Below are 23784 nucleotides of genomic sequence, written 5' to 3' on the forward strand. Positions count from 1 at the left end.
AGGTAGGAAAGAAAGAAAAGAAAAGCCATTCATGTTGCACTATTCAGATATTCCTGCGTGAGACACTTAGAAATTTTGATATATTTCTGGATAGGTTCTTTCTAAGTTTGTTAATATATCCCGCCTATTCTAATAGCAGGATAGAATCTACAATTTGTACGGTTATTACTGTGTTTTTAAGGCGGGATCTAAATGGCATTTTAAGGTGAGTGCAGGTGTCCAAATTATCCGTCCATATAATGCCTTTCAGAGTATTTACCAGACCAGTCTCGAATTGGTCCTTGTGAGACATAAAGATCTATCTGGGAGACTAGAGCGTCGGGGCTACATAGAGTAGCGATCTTTGAATGTGATCCCAAAAGCGAACTCTTAATTTTTGAAGGTTAAAGAAACGATGTTTTTAAGAAAGACAGAACTGTGAAACTCTTTAAAAGTACGATACGGGCGCTGCAACTATGAAAATGCAAAACTCCTTTTGCAAGTATGCTCTCTCAAGAATCAATTAATAGCTTTCCGAACATTATCACAGTTTAACTTTTAAGAGTTGAGGAGGCCTGCAACAGTGGCAGAGACTGAGATGGAATAGAATTGGATGGAATTCAATACAACAGCAAAGTGTCAGCCCTGAGGCGTATCTAATCAAGATATGAGAGTGTGGGGCGGACTTAAGTGCTTTACGTAATAACTTCTATCTCACAAAACACCACAACAACGGCTTCCACCCACCAATCCCTCTCTCTTCTGTCATCTTTGTCACTTGTCAAAGAATTAAACATAGACGGGGTGTTCAACAATCGCGATGACAATTTAACTTCGAATTAAATATATATAGACTTATATATGGAAGACATTTCTTTGTAAGATAAAACAGCCAAGAACATAGGCTAAGGATATTCAAATCAGATATATTTTAAAACTACTCCCTACCTACTCCCTACCCCCTTCTCCTTGAGTGGAGTATAATCCCTTCGATGATATGTAAAATATAAGCTGTTTCGAAGAGTGCAGGAGTATTTAAGGCGAACTCGAGAACGGCAGGACTCAACGAGCAAAGCTGAAATGAGTGGGTATTTATTATTTGCAAGTTTCGAGTAAAATCTTTAAAACTTGACAGCGAACTAGAGCGGTAGTTGGATTGCCGATAACCGGGACCAGTACCACAGCATTAAGTTGCAGTTGCCACGATGTTTCACCCCGATGAATGTACTGGCATCTGGAGCACATTGACACAAGGAACTGAACCGCTGACTAAGCTTAGGAAGGCCACACGGAATACAGACTAGCACCAAACGGCGGTGACGACAAAGTTGGGAACAACAATTAAGTTGCCGCTGACTGACTGTTGTTTATGGCTTAGAGCTGTCTTAGTTCACCATGAAATTGATTGCACCGCTGGTATTCTGCTGTTTACTCTTGCACTTTCTCGGTCCTGCGGCTTCAAGTGCGTTGATTAACATCTTAAGTCTGCTGCAAATGATGGTAGGAAGCAGTTCTCAGCGGATTACAATTTAATTATTCGCTCAGATAGCTACATATATTGCAATTGTTTATTCCATTATTCCGCGAAACTATTTGAGAACATGAAATAAAATGTATATCACGTTCAATTGATTTATATTAGCATACTTCATATTATCCCTAACAAGTTATTAAGGTACAATCATGGTTGTAAGGTCTTGCCTTTGTTTACCGCATAATGAGTATCTAAGGTGTAGGCAGGGAAGGGCAGTGGCCTCGATTGATATTATAAACGCATCAGAAAATAGTAGAGAAATTTACATGCTAAACGAAAACGGTAGGTTTCTGATAATTTAGGTGTCAACTGATTTATTTACGCAAAGTACATTTTTTCAATTTAATTAAAACCAAAGTATTTGACAACCGAACGTAAGTTTTTGAATAATTTTTTGTTAGCTTGTGACTACTACGGATTGATGTTTGACTACTTTAAATATTTAATGTGCTTGCCTAACACAAATAAACGCATTCCTAAGCAACCGCGAACCAGTCATCTGTGTAGTTTTAGTGTAGGCATTCATCAAGCAATTTCACAACATAAAATTTGTTTTTCCGCCTTGTGTCCCGCAGCCCGAAAAAGGAAAGGGTTAAGTCGTCGCCATCTGAGCTTAAGGTGACCACCTTTTCGGTGTGCTCCCTGCAGATTAGTCAAATTGGTTTTTGCGGGGCAACTCGCTGGGCGCGGTTTGCTATTTTCACCCCAACCCAAAACTAACCCTCAATTCAAACCAAGATTAATTCCGCGACAACCTCAAGCTTATGAACCCGAGAGCAGTTCACCTCGCCCAAAGCTATGCAACTAAAGGAAGCATCACTTGAAAGGCAACAAAGAAAACAGAAGTTTTGAATTCTTTTTGGCCGCAAATAAGTAATTGGACTTTAAATATTCCTTCAGCGCTTCAGCTTTTTGGAACCACCAAGTTGAACGCAATAATAAAATACTAATAATGAAACGCGTTCTCAAGTCAGAGGACTGTTGTACAGCAACTCACTAGAGCGAGTTCTGTGCACTGCTCGACAATTTTGTAGGAACTGTAAAGGAGGCTAAGTGAATATGGTTTCGCATTACAGCCCTTGTCACGTTTAACTGAAAACATTCTAATGAAACCACAAAAAAAACTGAAAACTCGATTGTTAGAGTAGATCAACTGAATTATATTCTGAAGTTAAATTTATTTTCAATACATGTAGCGAATATTTTAAATTTTTATTGAGCTCCGTTTCGTTTGATTGCATTGACAAAAAATAAAGGAGCTCTAGTTGATTATACCCTTTAGTTTATAAACAAATTTAAAAATAACAAGAAATAACGAAGTAGACGAGTTCAGCAACACTGTTACTTTGCTAATATTTATAACAATTATTGTCTCTATCTTATTGACAAAAATTTTATTTTTGATGTCAAACCAAACCTTTAACATACATACTTTTTTAAGGCTTACGGTCGTTGGAGTGGGCATGACAATGGTTAAAGTAGGCATCCCATGTGTCTTTAACGTATACACGTCTTAACTTTATTCGGTACTTAAGCCGCTTAGTACATTCACGAGCGTTAATTACGCTCCTTTAGATAGTCGAGTGTATAAGTCTCACTTTAGCCAACTTCTTAATAAACTTTTAAAATTAAATCAATGTTAACAAAATTACCAGCAAGTGAAAGCGGGACAAGCTGGTCAAACTAGATCGAATGATTTTGATAATATTATATTGCTTTGCAATAAGTCATGGTAAAGGTCGTGGTTAAATGACAGATGGGAATTCCATTTCAGGTTACTCATAAGTTGTTAAACTGCTGCTAATTGCTTATAAATTGTTAAATGCCTTCAAACAGCTGGCGTGCGACAAGGGGTTAATGGCGAGAATCCCAGGAGAATATACGGGATGTCCTTACTTATCCTTCCACCTAGCGAAGGCAATTAGCAAGCAAAATAAATGACCATTCTGTGTTAATTAGCGGATTGCCCTCCGTTTTCGGGTGGTTGGGTGATTTTTGGATGGTCTTGAATGACGGGAGGTGCGGATTGGCTTGTGTGGCCCTGTTGCGGTTGATTAGCGCTGACAACTAATCGGATTGACCGATAGTATTTGACTACTTAATGGCTTGCCGTTGCTGATTAAGGTTGAGTTACTGTGAGATAGCAAATCGAATAAGAGGCTTTTTAAGGCGGAGTTGGATGCAGGACTAAAAATAAAATTCCAAGGCTTTCTTAAATACTTGTAATTTTGTGTTGCTAGTTTAACCCCTTCTTAGAGCTGTTTTTAAAAACGTTTAAGCTGATTTTTTTTAAATGTGGTGGAATCGATGGTACTCCCTTAGATTGCCATACATTGGATTCCCACAGCCTTCCCATGTGGCTTTTAGGAACTTAGGAAAATAGGTGGAGAACAACATTGAAGAACTTTAAATGACTTACATTGTTTGGAAATACAATGAAAAAATCAAACTAAGCTAAGCCAGCAGAACTTTTCCAGTAAGTTGGATAAATCTTTGTGTACGAAATATACCAGAATGACAAATACTGCTATCCTCAAGGCGATGGTTCTCGGAAGCACGAAAGAAAATGGACCTACAGCACTCAAAAAAACGTGTGTTCCGATACATCATGAAATCAACATGATCTTTGATGAGAAAAGAAAGTATTAACTTTGACCAGATTACCAACAAATATGAATTAAATTTTTGGTTCAAGGAATAGGACAAAATATCCCAGAAGTGGGTCTCCAGCTGGTCATTGGTATACAGGGAAATCATTCCAAATATTTAATGTCCTTATTTTTGTATCTGAAATAAACCTGTGTAGTATTTTTCTTATTTTAATGTCAAACAATAAATCAAAATATCTAGTTAATTTTAACGCTTACTCGTATACTACAAATCTCTATTTAAATTATTTCAATAACTTTCTTAATTAGCTAGATGTTTAAGTTTATTTGAAATGCTCGTTATTTAGGTTGAGAGCCTTCCACAATAATCTCAACACAGTTTAGGGATTATTGTAATGAATATGAATAGTCTAGTCCAAATGTCAACGTCCGTCTATCTGTAAGAACGCTGAGATCTCAGAAACTATACGAGCGAAAAGATTATACTCACCCATAAAAACTTAAAGATGCTTGTCCAGCACAATTCGATTTTAGTGCCATCATCATCAGTTGAGATATGTGCAATAGATGGCGCTATTAAAATTGTAAATTGTCTATTCATATAATAGTTCAATGTATTCTCTAGTTAGCAAACAGAATAATGGGTATCGTAAAGTTTGTTTTCTCCGATGATAATCCTTCAATAGGAAAAAATACTTGTAAAAGTTGGTTTCCTCTTCACAATTCTCTCCCCCAAACAAGCATTAAAAAATCTTTCTTTAATGTTTTTACTCATTGAGCAATGAATAATTTCTATTTCAGAAAGTGCGATTAACAATATCATTGATTAAACTATACAATTCTCGGCCTGATTACTTTTATAGTTTGAGAGCTTGCCATATGTACACGAGAAGAACAGCTAAATGCTTAGGCGCACCTCGTTTTTGCTCTTAAAATGTTAAGTTTTAGTGCTTAATTATAACTATTAACTATGGGTTAACTTATTGCAATCAGAGAAATATTTTCTGCCTATAGCCGGTGGTAGCTTTCTTTTATTCTCTTTATATCATTTTTCTTAATGGCTTCAAATGTTTCCAATAGACTTCGGTTTACTTCAACAAGTAGTCCATCTCAGACTTTGTGGTGGACATGTACTGATCAAGCTCCATGTCAAGATCCTCGCGTTTCACCTCCACGGGCTGTGATTTGCCTAATAAAGAAAGAAATAAAAATTCTAAAGATAAGTTCGAAGGGATTAAAGAGAGAAATAATGGTCAATATTTTGTTTCAAGTGCCGATATCCAAATCCAGTCCGGTTGGTCTCCTGGCCACTTGTCGCGCTTTTACCTGCAGGCTTACGACTACGACTGCGTCCCCGGCGACCCTGTTGCTGCGGGCCCTGTTTGCCACCGTTTGCCGTCTTGCCCTTGGCATATTTGTTGGTTTTACCATTACTATTGTTGTTGCTTCCTTTGGGAGCGCCCGCACTGCGTCCACGTCGCTGACGAGGATTAGCCCGGCCCTTTGCGGTAGCGTTGGCAGCGGCAGCAGCGACAACGGCAGCACGATTGCGGGACCGTGAGCGACGTCCGGGTACAGAATTATTAGCAACCCCACCGCCAGCAGCAGCGTTCCTTACAGCAGATCTGTAATAAAATGAAAATATAAGTATATTTATCAACCAAAATTAGATAGTTTAACAAAGCCTTAGCGATTAAATATAAATTATCTTCTTAAATTTATATCTATAAGAGACTCAAATACATTAGTTTCGAAATGGGTTTTGGATTTTTAGTACCACTTTAGCCTTGGACTAATCTTAATAAAAACATTTGTCTATCAATCGTTCTGAACATTCAACCCAATAAATTAATCAAGACATCGACCTGTTCTTTCCATATTCCCGTTAAACATGTAAATTTTACTAACATTTTTGCGTTACATACCTTCCGCGTGGTCGTCCCTGGCGTCCAGCGAGTGAGGCGGAGACTCCCTTCTTCGGAGAAACCTGTGCGGTACGACGCTTCTCCACCCGACCGCCGACCACACCTCGGAGTTGGCTCGATGCCCGGCGCTGTCGTGGGTTCTTGGCCTGGTTGTTGCCATGGTTGTTTCCCTGGCCCGGACGTATTCCGAGGCGATGCTTGACCGAAAGGCGCTGTTTTACCGGTACACGTCCCTGAGCCGAGCGATCTCGATTGCGGCTCTGCGAACGTCCTACGCTGCGTCCGCGGCTTTGGGAACGACGTCCATCCACGCGCTGTGGTTGTGGTTGACGAGAACGAGATCGCGATCGGGAACGTCCACGTGGAGATTGCTGCTGCTGCTGTCGCTGACGGCGCTCAACGCGCTCTGCGGCACCGCCCACTGATGGCCGGCGCTGTCCTAGTCGCTGACGAAGGCCTCCACCACCTGCTCCGTTGGAGACGGAGAAACGGCGGGTGCTACTGCCGCTGCGCCGATTGCGGGCGACGTTGCTGCTGGCCACTAGATCGGCACGCATCCTGGTCGATTAACGAAGAAGTACAGATATGTTGCAGTGGATTTGGAATGGTTGAGCGCGATTAATGACGAGATGCTTACGTTGCTACCCGGGTCACGTTGTTAGACCGCATGGGCTTTCCATTGGGCGCCAAACGCAGCGACTTGACGCCGCCAACGCGGACTCCGCGTCCGGTCACGCCGTTGGTCCGTAAGCTTCTCTGTAAGGAGGCATAAGGTTGTGTGGAAGTTTTGGTTTGAGTACGCTGCTGCACAGTGTTGGAGTTCAAGTTCAAGGGAGATAGAGATAGACAGTCTGAGAGGCTGGAGGGGGTTTTAGGACCACGCAGAAGGCGCACATTGCTTGACAGCTGTGTCCGACTCCATCTCCTCCTGGTTGTCCAAGCCACTACTGACAGACATCGACCTGTCCCATGGATCAGGTCGGCTTCCACTGTCTGCTTGCAATATTCGGTTTATGGGTGAAACGTACGCGCTTCAATTTGAGGGCCGTCTGGACGGTGTGCCGCCTCTTGAACTCCTGCAATAGGCGGGAGTTGGCCGCCGAGATTCCTGCATTACCAGCGCCGCTGTCAACGATGCGCCGGCTCCTGCTCCTTGAACGGCTGCGGCCGCGACCCTGTGGCAGCGGTTTTGACTGCATCTGCGTGAAGCGATCGTTTAGAGAGATTCCGGTGTTCATGTTTCTTCTTTTAAAAATTTCGGTTTTTAATATTTTTCCGTTTTCACTAATTATAGCTTTAACGGCCGAGTGTGTTTCTGTGTCGAAAACCGGTTTGCAACTGTAACGGAAAGGAAAAATGCAATCAGTTTTGTAGACAGGCAGGTACGTCAGGACAAAGGGGTGGCCCAAGGACAGGTAGCGCCAGCTGACACTCATAAACGCTAAGCTCACGCAACCATTTCAAAATCCATCAATAAATCTGCAGCTGCTCGCTGTAAAGTACAGGCAAATGTGGAACTCGAACCTTATCCCCTTTCCTTTTGACACCCCTAATTTCAGCTGAGGGCATAGAAACAGCACTTGGGAAAAATAGGTTTTAATTTCGGGACTATCCCAGAACAAAGTGCAATAAATTTATTACATTTTTTGTATAAATATATACACAATTAAGTTTCCATTTTGCAACTTCCACACACTATAGTTACTTACATTATGAAGATTTAAATTATTGCAATAAGTCTATCAAGAAAACCATCTTTTGTTCTATTGTTTCGACGGCGACTGTGTATAGATACATAAATATATGTAAATAAGTATGTATGTATAGGGTTGCATTCGAGAAGAACTCACTGTAATCTAATTATAGTCTCCACAACAAAACGAAATTTTCGTGGGAGACTGATTCACTCATCAAAAATTGAGGCATACCTATTTATACATACATACGTATGTACTTTAATTACATAAACGAAATCCATTTTCGATTAATACTTACATTTTATGACGCCTTTTGCGTCGCACCTTTTCTTGATCCTTGCCCAAAAGAAGATACTTTCATGTGCTAAGATTGGTTTTCACAGCGAAACTTCTTTGGTTTGTAATTGATCCTCTATTTATTGCTTATGTTGTTCGCAGTCAAAGATATGACGTATGTTTTATTTAGCCTAGTTTTTTCTAGCAGTTCTGGATGACAAAGAAATCAGGCACGGAGTGAAATCACTAAAGCGTTATCCAACAATTCTGTAAAATACTGAATCAATGTGAGTCACATTAGGGGTATTCAAAAGATAGTATTAAAATGTATATTTTATATATATATATTTTTATGCATTTATATATTGTCAAATATGTCATTAAATGCTTTATAAGGTTACGTTCTTAATTGTGGGTTCGATGTTTCATATGTTTTGAAAGAAATTTCGCCTGAAAAATATATTCCTTTAAGTAGATTTCTCTTGATTTATTTATTTTATAAATTTAGTCACTTCGAGTATGCAACACGACTACATACTACAATACTACATATTTAAAAACTTGGCATTTAAGAAACGTTCTGTTTTTGACTTTTAAAAAATATTGATCGTCTTTCATAAAGGTTAGCGGCTCTTACATTTAGTGGAAACAACAATTTAAGATATTTGCGAAGTAAAAGAAAAGTACGTAGATACTAAATCACGATATTTCATGTCGCTTATCGGATAGCTGGTTACTCTGGCTGCCGCAGAAGTAGGGTAGTCGCCGGCCATCAGCAATCCAAATGAACTCCTACGGTTTGTAGACAGAATTAAAACCTGAATATAACTGCTTTCCCACAAGAAACCACAAACACAAAAGGAGCGACAGCCACCAACCGTGCCTAAAAAAGTGGCCGACCATTTTTCGAGCCCTAAGTTTGCATTTGACCCGATTATTTGTTATTTTCTGCTGCCTCAATCATTGCCGCGCGCCCCATACATTTTGTTGTTGCTTTAGCAGTACATATATTAGTATTATTATTTGTGTGTTATTGTTTACCGTGACTTTTCATTTCAAACTCGGTGGTGCACCAGAACACACAGCTCAGCCACATCCACATAGCACACTGAAAGAAATCCAAGAAACCCAACCCGACACCGAAACTGAATAGACGAACCAACGAGACCCTTTCCAAAGCCAAAGACAAGTCAAAAATGGCCAAAATGTACGGAAAGGGTAAGAGTAAGTACACGCCAATCCACACGCACTTTTGCATTGCAATTGCAACCTAACACCTACTGACACCGCTTGACATGCCAAATCTAAATGATCTCACAACCTATTACTCGGGGACTAATACTATCTATATATTATCGGTAGCTGCGATCGAGTCGGAGGAGCAGCAGAAGCGACGCTGGCAAATCGAGCTGGAGTTCGTGCAGTGCCTCTCTAACCCCAACTATCTCAACTGTAAGTAACATGCCAACTGCAAGGCCCAACCAACCCTGCCTAGGCACAGAACCAATTATCTATTATTACTATATAAAACCATACCTATTAAACCATGTATCTAACCATATAATTCCTTTTTGGCAGTCCTCGCACAGCGTGGATTTTTCAAGGACCAGTCGTTCATTAACTACTTGAAATATCTGCAGTACTGGAAGGAGCCGGACTATGCGAAATACCTCATGTACCCAATGTGCCTCTACTTCCTCGATTTACTGCAGTACGAGCACTTCCGCCGTGAGATTGTTAATTCGCAGTGCTGCAAGTTCATAGATGACCAAGCCATTCTCCAGTGGCAGCACTACACTCGCAAGCGGATCAAACTAATCGAGAACGCGACAGCCGCCCAGCAGCAACAACAGCAGCTACAGCAGCAGCAGATGCAGGCTAACGGAGTAGAAGCTGCAACGGGAGGCGAGGCAGCGGCAGCCACGCCCAACGTGAATGGAGCTGCTGGCTCGGCGGACTGCCAACAGACGGCCACTGCACTGCAGCCTGTCCAGGCTCAGGTGGGGAATCCCCAGCAGCAGCAGCAACAAATCAATGGCCTTGCAACAGGGGCCAACATCTAACTAAAATTTTATCAATAAAGTAGTCTAAGAATATTGAACGAGTTACCTTTCATTTTAAGCAGTGGCTGTAGAAGGTGTATGCGCGTTTAATCTTAAAATATTTATATTCTACAGAAAATGTTTAAATGTTTTTCCCTTAAAGTAGAAACACTTTGAAGTCTGGAGCTCCCTTAGATAAAAAGCTGTCGCCTCTTTTTGTTGTTTAATATTGGTTTCGTACTTAAAAGCTTTTGCAATAATATATCTGCTAATGAATTCACAGCCCCACAGGATGCAATTTCTGAGCAAGCGGAAACTGTCGCCCACAAGGGCCATTTCTACGGAGTCTATTTGCTCTGCAGCCAAAGTTTGGACTCCCGATACAGGGGGAAGTGCTACGTCGGCTTTACAGTGAATCCGAAACGGCGGATACGACAGCATAACCTAGGCTGCGACTTCGGTGGAGCAAGGAAAACCAGTCGCAAGGGTCCTTGGCAGATGGTAATGATCGTTCACGGATTTCCGAATAATATAGTGGCTCTGCAGTTTGAGTGGGCTTGGCAACAACCTGCACTATCCACCAGACTAAAAATATATCCTGAATTAAAACGTAAGTTACCCAGGGAGACCTATTTCGACTACAACTTCAGGATCCTAAGTAGGATGTTGGGAGTAGGCCCCTGGAACCGACTGCCACTAAGTGTTCGATGGTTAGAAACCGATTATGAGAGGGCATTTAATGTACCACTTCCTAACCATATGGAGATTGTGAGTGGTAAAGTTTCCATTAGTGCCTCACAACGAAAGAGAGCTGATGATACAGTTGCTCCAGCGGCTGCTGCTTGGGCTGCTGAGTGTCACCTGTGTATGCAGCCAATCAAGCAACCGGAAAGGTCCCGTCTAGGATGTACTAATCCAACCTGTCGGCTCACCTCTCATATGCTGTGCTTGGCCAATTATCTCCTAAGCGATGAGCCAGGTCACTACATCCCAATTGGAGGAGAGTGTCCCCTTTGCGAGACCCGCCTCAGCTGGGCAGCTCTTCTGCAGCACAAAAGACTCCTTTCTGGTGTCCCTGAGGAGCTTCAGGATCAGGATGAGGATCTCAGCGACGGTCCCGATGTGGACAGCGATGTGGAATGTATGCCGGAGCTGAGCGATTAAGTTAAATTTGATACAAATGCTTTGTCATAAATGGTCACAAATAAAGAAAATCTTTAATACAAATTAAGATGTTACATATGGAGGTAAACATTGAATACTTAAATAACCACTTCTTCTTGGGGTTTCATGTAAAGCTAAACCAAAAGAAATCCAATTCGAGTTTTGCAGAAATATAAATACTTTGGACACAGTCAGAGGTCCAGCTGGGTAACATGTGCCTTAATACTCTTTAGAGCTTTCTTATAGTTATGTAGTAGTTCGGTCATCTTTCGCTTCTCCTTCAAGTAATATTCCATGGACATTTGAACGTACTCCTGGCCTTTAAAATTAAATACAGACACTTCGGATGTATCGATGGCTTCAATATCGATAGATTCGTCTGCAGGCTCAGCAGTTGGAACGGGCTCCGCTTTTGAAGTTTCCTTTACAGACGGGACACGGACACTTTCCCTTTGCCGTTTAGCAGGTGTAGACTCTATGTCAAAGTCTACTAAAATTAAAAAATAAAATTTTTTTTTAAATCTTATCTATATATGAACAATGTAGTACTTACGCTCTATTTTAGTTTTGTTACTTGTTGTGGTGTCCACATTATTAATGCTTAGTTCATCGTCGCTCATGTTTATATAGTAGCTCTCATGCGACGTGGAGGCTACCTGTTGGGTCTCCTCCTCCGCGTCAGGTTCACTATCCTCGTACGGATATGGAACCGCCTCGCCCACAAGGACAGTTCGGTTCTTGGTAGAGGATATGAACTTGCGGTCGAAGTGACTTGAGCACATAAATAACTGAGTTTGGGGAATCTTGGGGTGAACCTTTCCATTTATGTGCCATATTCGCGCTCTTTCCTGTTGTTTCGGAAAGGCAAACAATGTTCTGCTTTTTTTTTGCGAGTTGTCGTGAACAAAATAGTAGTATTCACAATCTTTGTATACGCAAGTCCTTGTAACCATTTTTAAAAATATTATTTTTTGTATTCGCGTTGTTTTTAGCGATGGACGATATGTCGAAACACGAAACACTCACGTGGTAAATTTCAAAAGCAGATAGTATTTTAATATTAAAGGCATTAGGGCTATTCCATTTGTATTATAAAGTAATCGAATTTGAACCAACAATTGTTTTATACCGCTTTCCGGATTAGAGACTCAAATCGTAAATTTGTTAAAAGAAATTCTGACTTGTATTAAAAAAAGTATAGTTTTTTTAAATATTAAAAAAGGTAAACCGTACAACCCCAATCTCCTAAATCTTATAAAAGTAATAACCTTTACCACTTAATTAATTATCTCGGAAATGAATTACTTTTCATTCGAACAATTAAGTCTTTTAATAATTGTTTTTAAGCTGTATTTAAAGTTATATGTTTAAGTTTAACAGCATGTTGATAGTTTAGTTTAATTTGAATACTACAGATTATCAATTTAGTAATACAAATAATGAAGAGAAATTCCTTTGCGTTCGAATTGTTTATATGTACATTTAAAAAACTCAAACTCAATTAGGGATTGTTGCTCATTTTTATTCATAAAAGCATTACGAGTTACAATTTTTGTTAGAATCTAAAAAATTTGTTTGCCTGTGTAAAATTAGTTGGTTTTCATTTGTTACATGAGGTCAGTAAAGTCATCACTTTGTTAATAAATTTTTCACTGGGAAACTGTTTTCCACTGTAAACTTTAAATCCTATCAGTCTGGCAGGTCCGTCGAGAGACGCGAAACTCTTCTTACCCCTTCTTCATATAGTGTTATTTGTTTTCTGTGCTTAAATCGACATTTCTCAGCTATGCTTATGCGGGCCAAGAATGGAAAAGACATCGACAGCGCTATATCGGATTGCGATCCCGAGATCAGTAACAGAGACATAGACCTAACCAATAAGAGGAAAGAAAAGGCTAGTTCCATCGGCTGCGAGGGACTCATAACCACATATCATGAGTACTGTGAGAATACGTCCATCCACGGGGTTCAATATCTGGGAGAGCGGGAGCGACCCATGCGCGAACGGATCTTCTGGCTGCTTGTGTTCCTAATCTCCATATATGGCTGCTCCACACTGATCCTCAGTGCCTACACCAAGTGGACCGAGACGGTGGGAATCTATGATAAACACAGCTAATTTTAGTTTTTCTTAATTTCAATTCTAATTTGATGACTCTTCATTTAAAATTAAAATAGGTTTCAAATCAGTTTACATAAAATTCAAAATATTTTTACATCCTCGTATTGTTTTGTCTATAGATAGTAAACTTTGATTATGTAATGATCGAAAGAATTTAAAATTTCATTTGGTTTAAAAAGTCTGTGTACTATTTTAATAGCCTATCAAATTTGCTTTTTTTTAATGCCTCATTTAATATATATATTGTCTCGTGTTACAGCCTGTGATTGTGAGCTTCGCGGAGAAATCAACACCCGTGTGGAACATTCCTTTCCCGGCGGTCACTGTTTGCTCCGAAACTAAACGGGTATTGAAGCAGAAAGGTTTGTTGAAATAACATCTTGGGTTCGTTTTATCTGTCGATAGGAATTGCATCTCGACGATGCTTCTTGCTCTCTTAAAGTTTACTAAGAATAATGAACAATTAGTTTTTAAATGTTATTGGCAGGTAAGGAGAAAAGTTATGCGGATCTCTACAGCCAGTTCAGCGAAGAAATGCGAGTATTGCGGGTGTTTAAGCCCCAAAATGTTAGTGCCCTGGAAATGGAGGAGTTCCGGACCCTGTTGCACGTGTGCAACACCCAGATCATCGACCAGGACATGCCATTGATAGCCGGCGACGACTTGGACTACTTTGAAGTTTTGGAGAGGATGTTGCCCCAGTTTGATCGGTATTTCTTCTACTGCCGCTGGCTGAGCCGTTTCGGCGAATGCGAGAAGTTTTTCCGAAAGACTCTTACGGAGGAGGGCATTTGCTATACCTTCAATGGACTGAGGGCCACAGAGATATACCGGGAGGACACCTATCAGTACCGGCACAGTGGGGAGCCTTTGGAGATGGAAAACATAAGTTCACAGCATCCGCCCTGGACCCTAGAAACGGGCTATGCGCACGGTAGCGATGTGGAAACATTTCCGGCAAGGGTTCTGAGTGCCGGAGCGCGATCTGGCATTTTTCTGGTCCTCCAAAGCTTTAAGCAAGAGGTGGACTACGCTTGCCGAGGACCAGTGCAGGGATTTAAGGTATAATTCAATCAGAACGTCCAGTTTCTTATGCTTATGCTATCGACTAGACAAATAGTTATACCTTCTTTTTCAACTTTATAATTTAATTAATGATTGTAAAATAAATTGATTACCTTATTATATCTGCCTTTATACGACCAGGTTCTGCTGCATGCCCCGGATGACGTGCCGCAGGTGTCGAAGCAGTTCGTGCGCATCCCAATGGGCAAAGAGGTGCTAATCGCTGTGAAGCCCAACATGATCACCATGTCATCAGGCATCGCAGAGTACCATCCTATTCGGAGACAGTGCTTTCTTAGCCACGAACGATCGCTGCGCTTCTTCAAGGTTTACACCGAATCCAATTGCCAGCTGGAGTGTCTGGCCAACTTCACACTGACCAAGTGTGGATGTGTCAAGTTCTCGATGCCGAGGAACATGTACATGCCCGTGTGCGGAGAGGATAAAATCCACTGCTACGATCGGGCGGAAAGGGAGTTGTTGGTCAGGGAATTTATGCGAGTAAGAGCTCTGAACTCAGCTCGAGATTATTCTCGAGGTGTGGAATCTGCCTGTAATTGCATGCCCGCTTGCACATCGCTTGTCTACAACACGGAGATCTCACAGGCAAATTTTGATCTGGAGGAAATGCTGCTGGCCGAGGGTGACACCGAGTTCCTTCAAGATTATCCCGGCTCGCAGATGTCCCGCCTGTCCATATATTTCAAGCAGAGCCAGTTTATCACTTCAAAGCGATCGGAACTTTATGGGATGACCGAGTTCCTGGCCAACTGTGGTGGTATATTTGGCTTGTTTATGGGTTTCTCCATCCTGAGCTTGGTGGAGATGATTTACCACTTCACCCTGCGGCTCTTCACCAATCTGAAACGATTGGTCAGAGTCCAGGGTCAGTAGTTATAAGTGTCATATTTACTAACTATTAATTTGTCCGGTTACAAAACTGAAATATTTGCATAAATTATTAAGTAGCTTTGTCCGGTTACAAAAAACTCAAATATTTGTATGATTTAAAATATATAAATTAAAGATAATTGAGTCGCGCCTAAAAATATTTACTATGTACATACATACATATACGAGGTGTGTTCAAAAAGTAAGGTGACTTTGTATTTTCAAGAAAAACTATTAATTTATTTATCAATATTTATGTTGTCCCCTTCAAAGTAATCCCCCTCAGATACAATACACTTATGCCAACGGTTTTTCCAATCCTCAAAGCACTTCCCATAAGCACTTTTCGGTATAGCCTTGAGCTCTTGCAGCGATGCAGTCTTTATCTCTTCAATCGTTGCAAATCTCCGTCCTTTCATAGGTCTCTTCAGTTTTGGGAACAAGAAAAAATCATATGGGGCCAAATCCGGTGAATATGGTGGCTGAGGCATTATTGTGGTGTTGTTTTTGGCCAAAAAATCTCTCACAAGCAAAGATGAGTGAGCAGGGGCATTATCGTGATGCAAAAGCCATGAATTGTTTTTCCACAATTCTGGACGTTTCTTTCGTATTGCTTCTCGCAAACGGCGCATAACTTCCAGATAATACTGTTTATTGACCGTACGACCATATGGTAAGAACTCCTGATGCACCACGCCATGGTAATCGAAGAAAACAGTGATCAAAACTTTGACATTTGATCGAACTTGGCGTGCTTTTTTCGGTCTTGGCTCGCCTGGGCTCTTCCATTGGGACGATTGGGCTTTGGTTTCGATATCATAACCATATACCCATGATTCGTCACCAGTTATGACCCTTTTGAGTAAATCTGGGTCGTCGTTGACGTCATTCAACAGCTCTTGAGCGATGCTCATGCGACGGTTCTTTTGGTCAAAATTCAGCAATTTCGGAACAAACTTCGCTGACACACGACTCATACCCAAAACGTTTGAAAAAATTTCATGGCACGAGCCAAGCGATATACCGACATCTTCAGCAACTTCTCTGATAGTGATTCGACGATTTTCCAAAACAATTTTCGTCACTGCTTGAACGTTTTCATCAGTTGTTGACGTGCTTGGGCGTACAGAGCGAGGCTGGTCATTGGCATCTTCCCGGCCATCTTGGAAGAGTTTGTACCACTTGTACACATTTTTTTTACTCAGAACAGTTTCACCGTATGCCACTGTCAACATTTCAAGTGTTTCAGAGCACTTAATTTTATTTTTTACACAAAATTTGATGCAAATCCTTTGATCCATATTTTTCGATAGCAAAAAATCGCCGAGCTCGCAAAATAACTTGTAACTTTACGCCTCTCACAACCAAACAAAAGAGGATGTTCCATTGAAACTTGGTACAGATGTTAGGGAAGAGTGTACCAATATAACAAAACAAAAAAATCGATAATCGAAAATATGTTGCCCGCGAAATTTGAAAAGTCACCTTACTTTTTGAACACACCTCGTATATGATTTAATAAATTTGGAAATAACCCTACAGCTTTTGCGTTAAATATAAAATTGGCTTTCATGTTTTGTATATAATAATAATAATTTATTTATTTATTTTTGTGTAATTATTATTTTACTATTTACTATAGTAAAAGACAAACTATTTTTTAATTATGCCTGTAAAACAAAAGCTACAAGAAATACACAGTTCTTGGCTGATAAAGTGATAGATATGTATAAACATAAGGCTGACTTATAATTGACCATATGTATGTTAAGTTGACAATAATCCAACTTCAAAATAAAATAATAAATCTGTTTAAATATATGGCTGTAGTTTCAAATATAAAGGCTACGAAAAGTATTTAACAGTTTTCCCAAAAAACAAGAAAAAGCTGATTCTTTGTCGTTAAATATTCACATTTTAAAATACACAGTTCTAAACGTTTCGATTAACGCGCCAGCTAGACGGCTTCGTTAATCGGGTGGCTCGCTTTCGCGCCAAAACCAATCGGGCGCTATCGATAACAGCAGAGCAGTGTTGCCAGTGGTAGTTCCACGAAATTCCAGACTGACAGTGCCTTAAAAATTAATTAAAACGTTTGATAAACCAGATCGAAACACGAAATCGTACAGATTTGACGTCCACCAAGTCAGCAGGCACCCGATAATTTACGGCGCGAGTCCCCGTGTGCTGTACGCGGAATTGCGAAGCGTGACAACCCAGTCGCTAGCCAGTTGTTCTGCTCTTTTTTAGGCGGCCGCCGTCGCGTGTGGACTGAAGTGAAAATCGTGGTTTATTTTCGCGAACGCTCGCGTTTTGTTTCATTTGAACCAGACAGGATAGTATGGCAGCGGATCAGGCTCAGTTCCAGCAGCTACTGGCGTCCTTGTTGTCCACGGACAATGATGTGCGCCAGCAGGCGGAGGTGAGTCGCATAATTCTCTGCGCACGGTTGTGGGTAGGGCGGGGGATCGCGTAAAGTATATTGCCATCACCCTCGAATTTTCGATGCGCAATTCTCAAACTGCATATTTACGGGTCCACGACGGATTTTGGTTTCGATTCTGAAAGGCAGCTGCCATCTATAAGATATTTCCCGGCTATATAGACATCCGAATCTTCGACCGAAATTTCGAAGAATCTGAATCATCGCACAAAACGTGTTTTCGCCCTCCGTCTTGTCTCGACATTCGCATGTGTGCGAGAGAGAACTACCGACGGATGACAGACGGTGCGAAGCAGGCAAACAAAGCAAAATCGAAAGAAATTGTACAATTTGCATGGTCTCTGGAACAGGGAATAGGTTATAGGAAATTTGAAATACGGAATACCAACTCCGCCTATATCCGCAAACGGAAACAAAGAGCAGGTGCGAAATTCATGACACACGGTCTGGGAAATGCAATCTGTCGGTTGATAAGAAGCTCGGATTCCGTTGTTTCGTTCCGGCGCCACATGGCACCACCCCACCCCAATCCACCCACTGAACCCCACCCACTCGGCTGACCTTGGGCAGATGGCAGGCATGGTACCGATGGCATTTGCATTGGAATACTAGTTGGCCATTGCCATAAATATATAGTTTCCATGTCGATTTCACTTTCATCCGAAAATAAGCTTATCGTCAAATTTAATTTATTAAAAATTTGTAAAAGGAAAATATAAATATAAACAATTCATCTTAATGCAAATATTCGTCTTTAAATTCAAATTTAAAAAAAATGTATTTATAATTTTACCTTGAAAAACGTAAAAATAAATGATGGTTTCACTATTAAATTAATAAACCTACAAGAACTTTACATATATTATCAAAACATCATTTAAAATAAGTTGACAAGTAAATATAAAATTCATACTTGTTAAAAATATATAGTATGCAAAATAATGATTTGAATATAAACACAAATTTTAAAATGTAAATAATGTATTTAACATAAATTAAAAAAGAAATTCTTGTCTCTTAAAATACAGTGGCTAATTTAGATATTATGTAAGCAATCTCATGCGAAACGCAAAAATGTTATCTCAATCGGTTCAGAAGCATTGTCCTTCTATTCAATTTAGTTCCTAGAATATAATTATAAGCTGTATTAACTCTATTTGTAACTTTATTGATTGACATATAAGCAAAACAAAGGAATGATGGTTGCTAGATTTCAATGTTATCTTATCGTTTGGTATCTACCAACTGTAAACCACAATAAAACAGTAAAAAAAAACCTATGCAAAATGAATTGGAAAATAAATCGACTTATAAATAATTTTTGAACTTTTGAGTAATTTAATTTTAATTTTTAATTAATTGCATTCGCTCGGTACCAAAATTAGAAATAAAACAAAAAACCCTATAATCCAAATTTATAGCTTAATCAAGTTTTTCCATTTGGTCTTCCATTCCAGGAAGCATACAACAACCTCGCAAGGGAGCTGAAGGTGACGCACCTCCTGGGTAACATTCAAAATGGACAGCAATCGGAAGAGGCACGCCAGATGGCCGCCGTACTGCTGCGTCGTTTGTTCACCACGGAGTTCCTGGAGTTCTATAAAGAGGTTCGCAGAAAAGAAAATCGAGTTACCTCCAGAAGCTCTTACCATTTTCCCATATTCTCAGATTCCAGCTGAGTCGCAGAACCAGTTGCTGCAGCAGATCCTTTTAGCTGTTCAGCAGGAGGTGACTCCTCAGCTGAGGCGTAAGATTTGTGAGGTGGTTGCCGAAGTGGCCAGGAACCTGATTGACGAGGATTGCAACAATCAGTGGCCGGATATCTTACAGTTCCTCTTTCAGTGCGCCAACTCCCCCACTCCCCAGCTGCAAGAGTCGGCATTGCGGATCTTTTCCAGTGTGCCTTCTATCTTTGGAAATCAAGAGGCTCAATACATCGATCTGATCAAGCAGATGCTGGCCAAAAGCATGGACGCTTCCTCAGATCCGGAGGTCCGAGTCCAGGCTGTGCGAGCCGTCGGAGCTTTCATCCTCTACCACGACAAGGATAAGGAAACGGCTGTTTACAAGCACTTTGCGGATATGCTGCCCCGCATGATCCACATTACTGGGGAGACAATCGAGGCCCAGGACGACCAGAGTCTGCTGAAGCTCTTAATCGAGATGACCGAAAACTGCCCGAAGTTCTTGCGTCCCCAGCTGGAGTTTATTTTTGAGGTTTGCATGAAGGTTTTCAGCTCTCAGGACTTCGAAGACAGCTGGCGACACCTCGTCCTGGAGGTTATGGTCTCGCTCGCCGAGAACGCTCCGGCGATGGTGCGCAAGCGGGCTGACAAGTACATAGTGGCTCTGATCCCTCTGATTTTGCATATGATGACTGACTTGGAGGACGATGAGAACTGGTCCACCGCCGATGTGGTTGATGATGACGACCACAGTGACAACAATGTGATCGCAGAGTCTTCCCTAGATCGCCTCGCCTGCGGTTTGGGAGGAAAGGCGGTCCTTCCGCACGTCATGAACGCCCTGCCGGCAATGTTGGGCCATGCTAATTGGAAGCACCGCTTTGCTGCCCTCATGGCCATCTCGGCCATCGGTGAGGGTTGCCTTAAGCAGATGGAAGCCATTCTGGACGAGGTCATGACCGGAGTCCTCAACTTCCTGAGGGATCCCCATCCCCGCGTTCGCTACGCTGCCTGTAACGCCATTGGACAAATGTCCACTGACTTTGCACCGACCTTCGAAAAGAAGTTCCACAGCCAGGTGAGTTATTCGTCAGTAATCTAATAACATTTCATTGATATGTTTGAAAAACATGAATTTGAAACAAGTTGGCTTATTTTTATATAAGGTTAGTTGGTATACTCTAAAAATGATTAGTGTTTATGCATTTTATGCATTTCAAAGCAAAGCTTTATATACAGGTTGTGGAAATCGTTTTGTATTTGCCTATAAAACGATATTTTATTTTTACGCGAAATGAAATAAACAATCTATTTCCAGTAAATAAACAAAGTCTGACAACGCTTGTAAAATTTATACTTTTCCGCTACACAGTGTAGGAGACACTTTCGATTCTTAAAAAATCAATATAAATATATGTGATCATCATCACTATATCATTACCTATCCTTGTAGATGTTCGAACGGTCGAAAGGCTAAACTAATACATTGCGATATCGATTGATTTTCCAGGTTATTCCCGGTTTACTTTCCCTCTTGGATGACGTGGAGAATCCCCGAGTGCAAGCACACGCCGGAGCCGCACTGGTGAACTTCAGCGAGGATTGCCCGAAGAACATTTTGACACGCTACCTGGACGGGATCATGGCAAAGTTGGAGACTATATTGAACTCGAAGTTCAAGGAGCTGGTGGAGAAGGGCAACAAGTTGGTTCTGGAGCAGGTGGTTACCACTATTGCTTCGGTTGCTGATACCTGTGAAGCGGAATTCGTGGCTTACTACGATCGACTTATGCCTTGCCTCAAGTTTATTATCCAGAACGCAAACTCGGATGATCTACGCATGCTTCGTGGCAAGACCATCGAGTGTGTGAGCTTGATAGGATTAGCGGTGGGCCGGGAGAAGTTCATTGGCGATGCCGGTGAAATCATGGACATGCTGTTGGTCAATCACACCGAGGGTGGAGAGCTGGCTGACGATGATCCACAGACCTCCTATCTGATCACAGCCTGGGCCCGCATGTGCAAAATTCTTGGCAAGCAATTCGAACAATATCTACCCGTTGTGATGGGTCCTGTAATGCGCACGGCCACCATGAAACCTGAAGTGGCGATGATGGACAACGAGGAGGTGGAAGATATTGAGGGTGATGTGGACTGGTCTTTTATTAATCTTGGAGAGCAGCAGAACTTCGCCATTCGCACTGCTGGCATGGACGACAAGGCTTCAGCTTGCGAGATGTTGGTCTGCTATGCTAGGGAACTGAAGGAAGGATTTGCCGAGTACGCCGAGGAGGTGGTGCGTCAAATGCTGCCCATGCTTAAGTTCTACTTCCACGACGGTGTTCGCACAGCGGCTGCTGAGTCGTTGCCTTACCTTCTCGACTGCGCTAAGATCAAGGGTCCGCAATATCTGGAGGGCATGTGGCTGTTCATCTGTCCGGAGCTGCTTAAGGTGATCAACACCGAACCGGAACCAGAAGTGCAGTCGGAGCTGTTGAACTCATTGGCTAAATGCATTGAGACCCTGGGACCCAATTGCCTTAACGAGGATGCCATGAAGCAGGTTCTCGAGATTATCAACAAGTATGTTACGGAGCATTTTGAGCGGGCTGATAAACGTCTGGCGGCCCGAAACGAGGAGGACTACGACGACGGTGTGGAGGAGGAGTTGGCCGAGCAGGACGATACCGATGTCTATATTCTTTCCAAAATCGTCGACATCACACATGCCCTCTTCCAGACGAACAAGGCTCAGTTCTTGCCCGCCTTTGAACAGGTGGCGCCGCATTTTGTCAAGCTGCTGGAGCCCAGCCGACCAGTAGCCGATCGTCAGTGGGGCGTGTGCGTGTTCGATGATCTGATCGGTAGGTCATTTTTATTTAACACTAATTCGAATTCTTAATCTCAGCTCAATAATAATTAAAATACATTGAAAGTCAACATAATTATTCAAACACAGAAAGACAACCTTAATATAATATAATGTACTTTTTATTTTGTTTGCAGAATTCTGTGGCCCCGCTTGTGCTCCCTACCAGCAAATCTTTACTCCAGCCCTGCTGCAGTACGTGACCGATAAATCTCCAGAAGTGCGCCAGGCGGCTGCCTACGGATGCGGAGTGCTCGGCCAGTTCGCCGGCGACCAGTTCGCGGTCACGTGCGCCCAGATCATTCCACAACTGATTCAGGTGATCAACGATCCCAAGTCCCGCGAAATCGAGAACATCAATGCGACAGAGAACGCCATTTCGGCATTTGCCAAGATCCTCAAGTACAATAAGTCGGCGTTGACCAACGAGGATGAGCTGCTCGCGGCATTTTTCTCTTGGCTTCCGGTGTCCGAGGATCCAGAGGAGGCCACCCACATCTATGGCTACCTGTGCGATATGATCGAAGGCAACCACCCAGTAATCCTTGGGGCTAATAATTGCAATCTGCCGCGCATCGTCTCCATCATCGCTGAAGCTTTTTGCACGAAGGTGGTTGAAGCACAGAGTGCCACCGGCACACGTATGCTCACCATCGTTAAGCAGGTTGAATCCAATCCGGACGTGATGGCCGCTTGTGCCAGCACCCTCAGCCCAGAACAACAGCAGGCTCTGCAAGATGCCTACCGGGAGCTGGCGACAGGGGCGAGTGCCTAAGGGATCGGCATCCCAATCTTCTCCAGACCCAATCCAGTCCCGGCGACCTTGGCAAGAAAGGAAGGATGGAAGCGTCAGCTCCACGTTATTATTATTTTTCATCTGACCGAAACTGTCATCGCAAATGCATTATGAACTATACGTTTTAAACATACATACACGCATACTTAAAATTATGTGAACGATAGAGTTATCCTTATCCGGGTATATAATTCTATATATATTGTGATTTCAATCAAAACTCTTCTCCCGAAGACAAAGTCTGCGCCTCGTTAGAATTTGACATGCTGCATGGATCGGATCCCAATGCCATCGCAACCACACACAAATTCCAATAGATTATTTTCGTTACTCCACTTTTCATATGTTATTTACATATGTGTGTATATTCGGCCCACACGGCCGCTTCCTTCCCAGCAAAACACAGGATGTGAACGTTGTCCGAATCAACTGAAATGTAATTTTGTGCATTCACTCCAGGATCCACAAAAATATTTAAACGAATAACATTTATTGTACTTTAAAAATGATAAAAAGAACGAAATAAATAACACGTAAAACGAAACTTTACTTTTTATAATTATTACCCCAAACGCCATATAAGTGTGACCTAGGCTGTTTAATGTTTTCCAAGTTTCGCTAGCTTGTCACAAAAAGGTGTGTGTAGTTTGTTAAATAAATCAATTTGTATGTCCAAGCAACGTGCTT

The 23784-nt window shown here is 41.7% G+C and overlaps 6 protein-coding genes across 7 annotated transcripts; 4 read left to right on the forward strand and 2 right to left on the reverse strand.

Moving 5' to 3' along the window:
* Nucleotides 1-4879: 4879 nt before the first annotated feature.
* On the reverse strand, nt 4880-8292 carry LOC108114988 (serine/arginine repetitive matrix protein 2). The gene is made up of 6 exons (XM_017226220.2): nt 8043-8292; nt 7076-7385; nt 6685-6803; nt 6048-6605; nt 5449-5747; nt 4880-5311 (listed from the first exon to the last, which is right to left on the reverse strand). The coding sequence occupies exons 2-6, from the start codon at nt 7283-7285 to the stop codon at nt 5211-5213; spliced, it is 1287 nt and encodes a 428-aa protein (XP_017081709.1). The 5' UTR covers nt 7286-7385; nt 8043-8292; the 3' UTR covers nt 4880-5210.
* A 414-nt stretch (nt 8293-8706) lies between these two features.
* On the forward strand, nt 8707-10121 carry LOC108114991 (mediator of RNA polymerase II transcription subunit 31). The gene is made up of 4 exons (XM_017226225.1): nt 8707-8817; nt 9097-9244; nt 9383-9472; nt 9599-10121. The coding sequence occupies exons 2-4, from the start codon at nt 9217-9219 to the stop codon at nt 10081-10083; spliced, it is 603 nt and encodes a 200-aa protein (XP_017081714.1). The 5' UTR covers nt 8707-8817; nt 9097-9216; the 3' UTR covers nt 10084-10121.
* Nucleotides 8792-11285, forward strand: LOC108114989 (structure-specific endonuclease subunit SLX1 homolog). Its single transcript, XM_017226221.2, has 2 exons — nt 8792-8817; nt 10346-11285. Exons 1-2 carry the CDS (start codon nt 8805-8807, stop codon nt 11224-11226), a joined length of 894 nt encoding a protein of 297 aa, XP_017081710.1. The 5' UTR covers nt 8792-8804; the 3' UTR covers nt 11227-11285.
* On the reverse strand, nt 11254-12246 carry LOC108114990. Of its 2 annotated transcripts, none has more exons than XM_017226224.2 (2): nt 11780-12246; nt 11254-11713 (listed from the first exon to the last, which is right to left on the reverse strand). In XM_017226224.2, the coding sequence occupies exons 1-2, from the start codon at nt 12177-12179 to the stop codon at nt 11418-11420; spliced, it is 696 nt and encodes a 231-aa protein (XP_017081713.1). In that variant the 5' UTR covers nt 12180-12246; the 3' UTR covers nt 11254-11417. The 2 variants fall into 2 exon arrangements, with proteins under 2 accessions (XP_017081713.1, XP_017081712.1); XM_017226223.1 differs by having other exon boundaries at nt 11254-11716; nt 11780-12245.
* A 640-nt stretch (nt 12247-12886) lies between these two features.
* LOC108115039 (pickpocket protein 28) lies at nt 12887-15444 on the forward strand. Its single transcript, XM_017226286.2, has 4 exons — nt 12887-13318; nt 13608-13710; nt 13836-14410; nt 14555-15444. The coding sequence occupies exons 1-4, from the start codon at nt 13013-13015 to the stop codon at nt 15305-15307; spliced, it is 1737 nt and encodes a 578-aa protein (XP_017081775.2). The 5' UTR covers nt 12887-13012; the 3' UTR covers nt 15308-15444.
* A 1894-nt stretch (nt 15445-17338) lies between these two features.
* Nucleotides 17339-23641, forward strand: LOC108114992 (importin-5). Its single transcript, XM_017226226.2, has 5 exons — nt 17339-17726; nt 19205-19354; nt 19416-20510; nt 20943-22296; nt 22439-23641. Exons 1-5 carry the CDS (start codon nt 17646-17648, stop codon nt 23074-23076), a joined length of 3318 nt encoding a protein of 1105 aa, XP_017081715.1. The 5' UTR covers nt 17339-17645; the 3' UTR covers nt 23077-23641.
* Nucleotides 23642-23784: the final 143 nt, after the last annotated feature.

The sequence above is a fragment of the Drosophila eugracilis genome, unplaced genomic scaffold, assembly GCF_018153835.1.
Source record: "Drosophila eugracilis isolate 14026-0451.02 unplaced genomic scaffold, ASM1815383v1 contig_1897, whole genome shotgun sequence".
Lineage (NCBI taxonomy): Eukaryota > Metazoa > Arthropoda > Insecta > Diptera > Drosophilidae > Drosophila > Drosophila eugracilis.

What these genes read in the sequence shown, in the direction of transcription:
- LOC108114988 (XM_017226220.2), bottom strand. Translation starts at nt 7,285, where the DNA reads ATGAACACCGGAATCTCTCTAAACGATCGCTTCACGCAGATGCAGTCA. An exon ending in CAGGGACGACCACGCGGAAG is followed by an intron (nt 5,748 to 6,047) that starts GTATGTAACGCA and finishes ATTTTATTACAG; the next exon opens with ATCTGCTGTAAGGAACGCTG. An exon ending in TCGTAGTCGTAAGCCTGCAG is followed by an intron (nt 5,312 to 5,448) that starts GTAAAAGCGCGA and finishes TTTCTTTATTAG; the next exon opens with GCAAATCACAGCCCGTGGAG.
- LOC108114991 (XM_017226225.1), top strand. Translation starts at nt 9,217, where the DNA reads ATGGCCAAAATGTACGGAAAGGGTAAGA. An exon ending in AATGTACGGAAAGGGTAAGA is followed by an intron (nt 9,245 to 9,382) that starts GTAAGTACACGC and finishes TATTATCGGTAG; the next exon opens with CTGCGATCGAGTCGGAGGAG. An exon ending in TAACCCCAACTATCTCAACT is followed by an intron (nt 9,473 to 9,598) that starts GTAAGTAACATG and finishes CCTTTTTGGCAG; the next exon opens with TCCTCGCACAGCGTGGATTT.
- LOC108114990 (XM_017226223.1), bottom strand. Translation starts at nt 12,179, where the DNA reads ATGGTTACAAGGACTTGCGTATACAAAGATTGTGAATACTACTATTTT. An exon ending in TAACAAAACTAAAATAGAGC is followed by an intron (nt 11,717 to 11,779) that starts GTAAGTACTACA and finishes TTTTAATTTTAG; the next exon opens with TAGACTTTGACATAGAGTCT.
- LOC108115039 (XM_017226286.2), top strand. Translation starts at nt 13,013, where the DNA reads ATGCTTATGCGGGCCAAGAATGGAAAAGACATCGACAGCGCTATATCG. An exon ending in ACACCAAGTGGACCGAGACG is followed by an intron (nt 13,319 to 13,607) that starts GTGGGAATCTAT and finishes CTCGTGTTACAG; the next exon opens with CCTGTGATTGTGAGCTTCGC. An exon ending in GACCAGTGCAGGGATTTAAG is followed by an intron (nt 14,411 to 14,554) that starts GTATAATTCAAT and finishes TTATACGACCAG; the next exon opens with GTTCTGCTGCATGCCCCGGA.
- LOC108114992 (XM_017226226.2), top strand. Translation starts at nt 17,646, where the DNA reads ATGGCAGCGGATCAGGCTCAGTTCCAGCAGCTACTGGCGTCCTTGTTG. An exon ending in ATGTGCGCCAGCAGGCGGAG is followed by an intron (nt 17,727 to 19,204) that starts GTGAGTCGCATA and finishes CTTCCATTCCAG; the next exon opens with GAAGCATACAACAACCTCGC. An exon ending in AAAAGAAGTTCCACAGCCAG is followed by an intron (nt 20,511 to 20,942) that starts GTGAGTTATTCG and finishes TTGATTTTCCAG; the next exon opens with GTTATTCCCGGTTTACTTTC.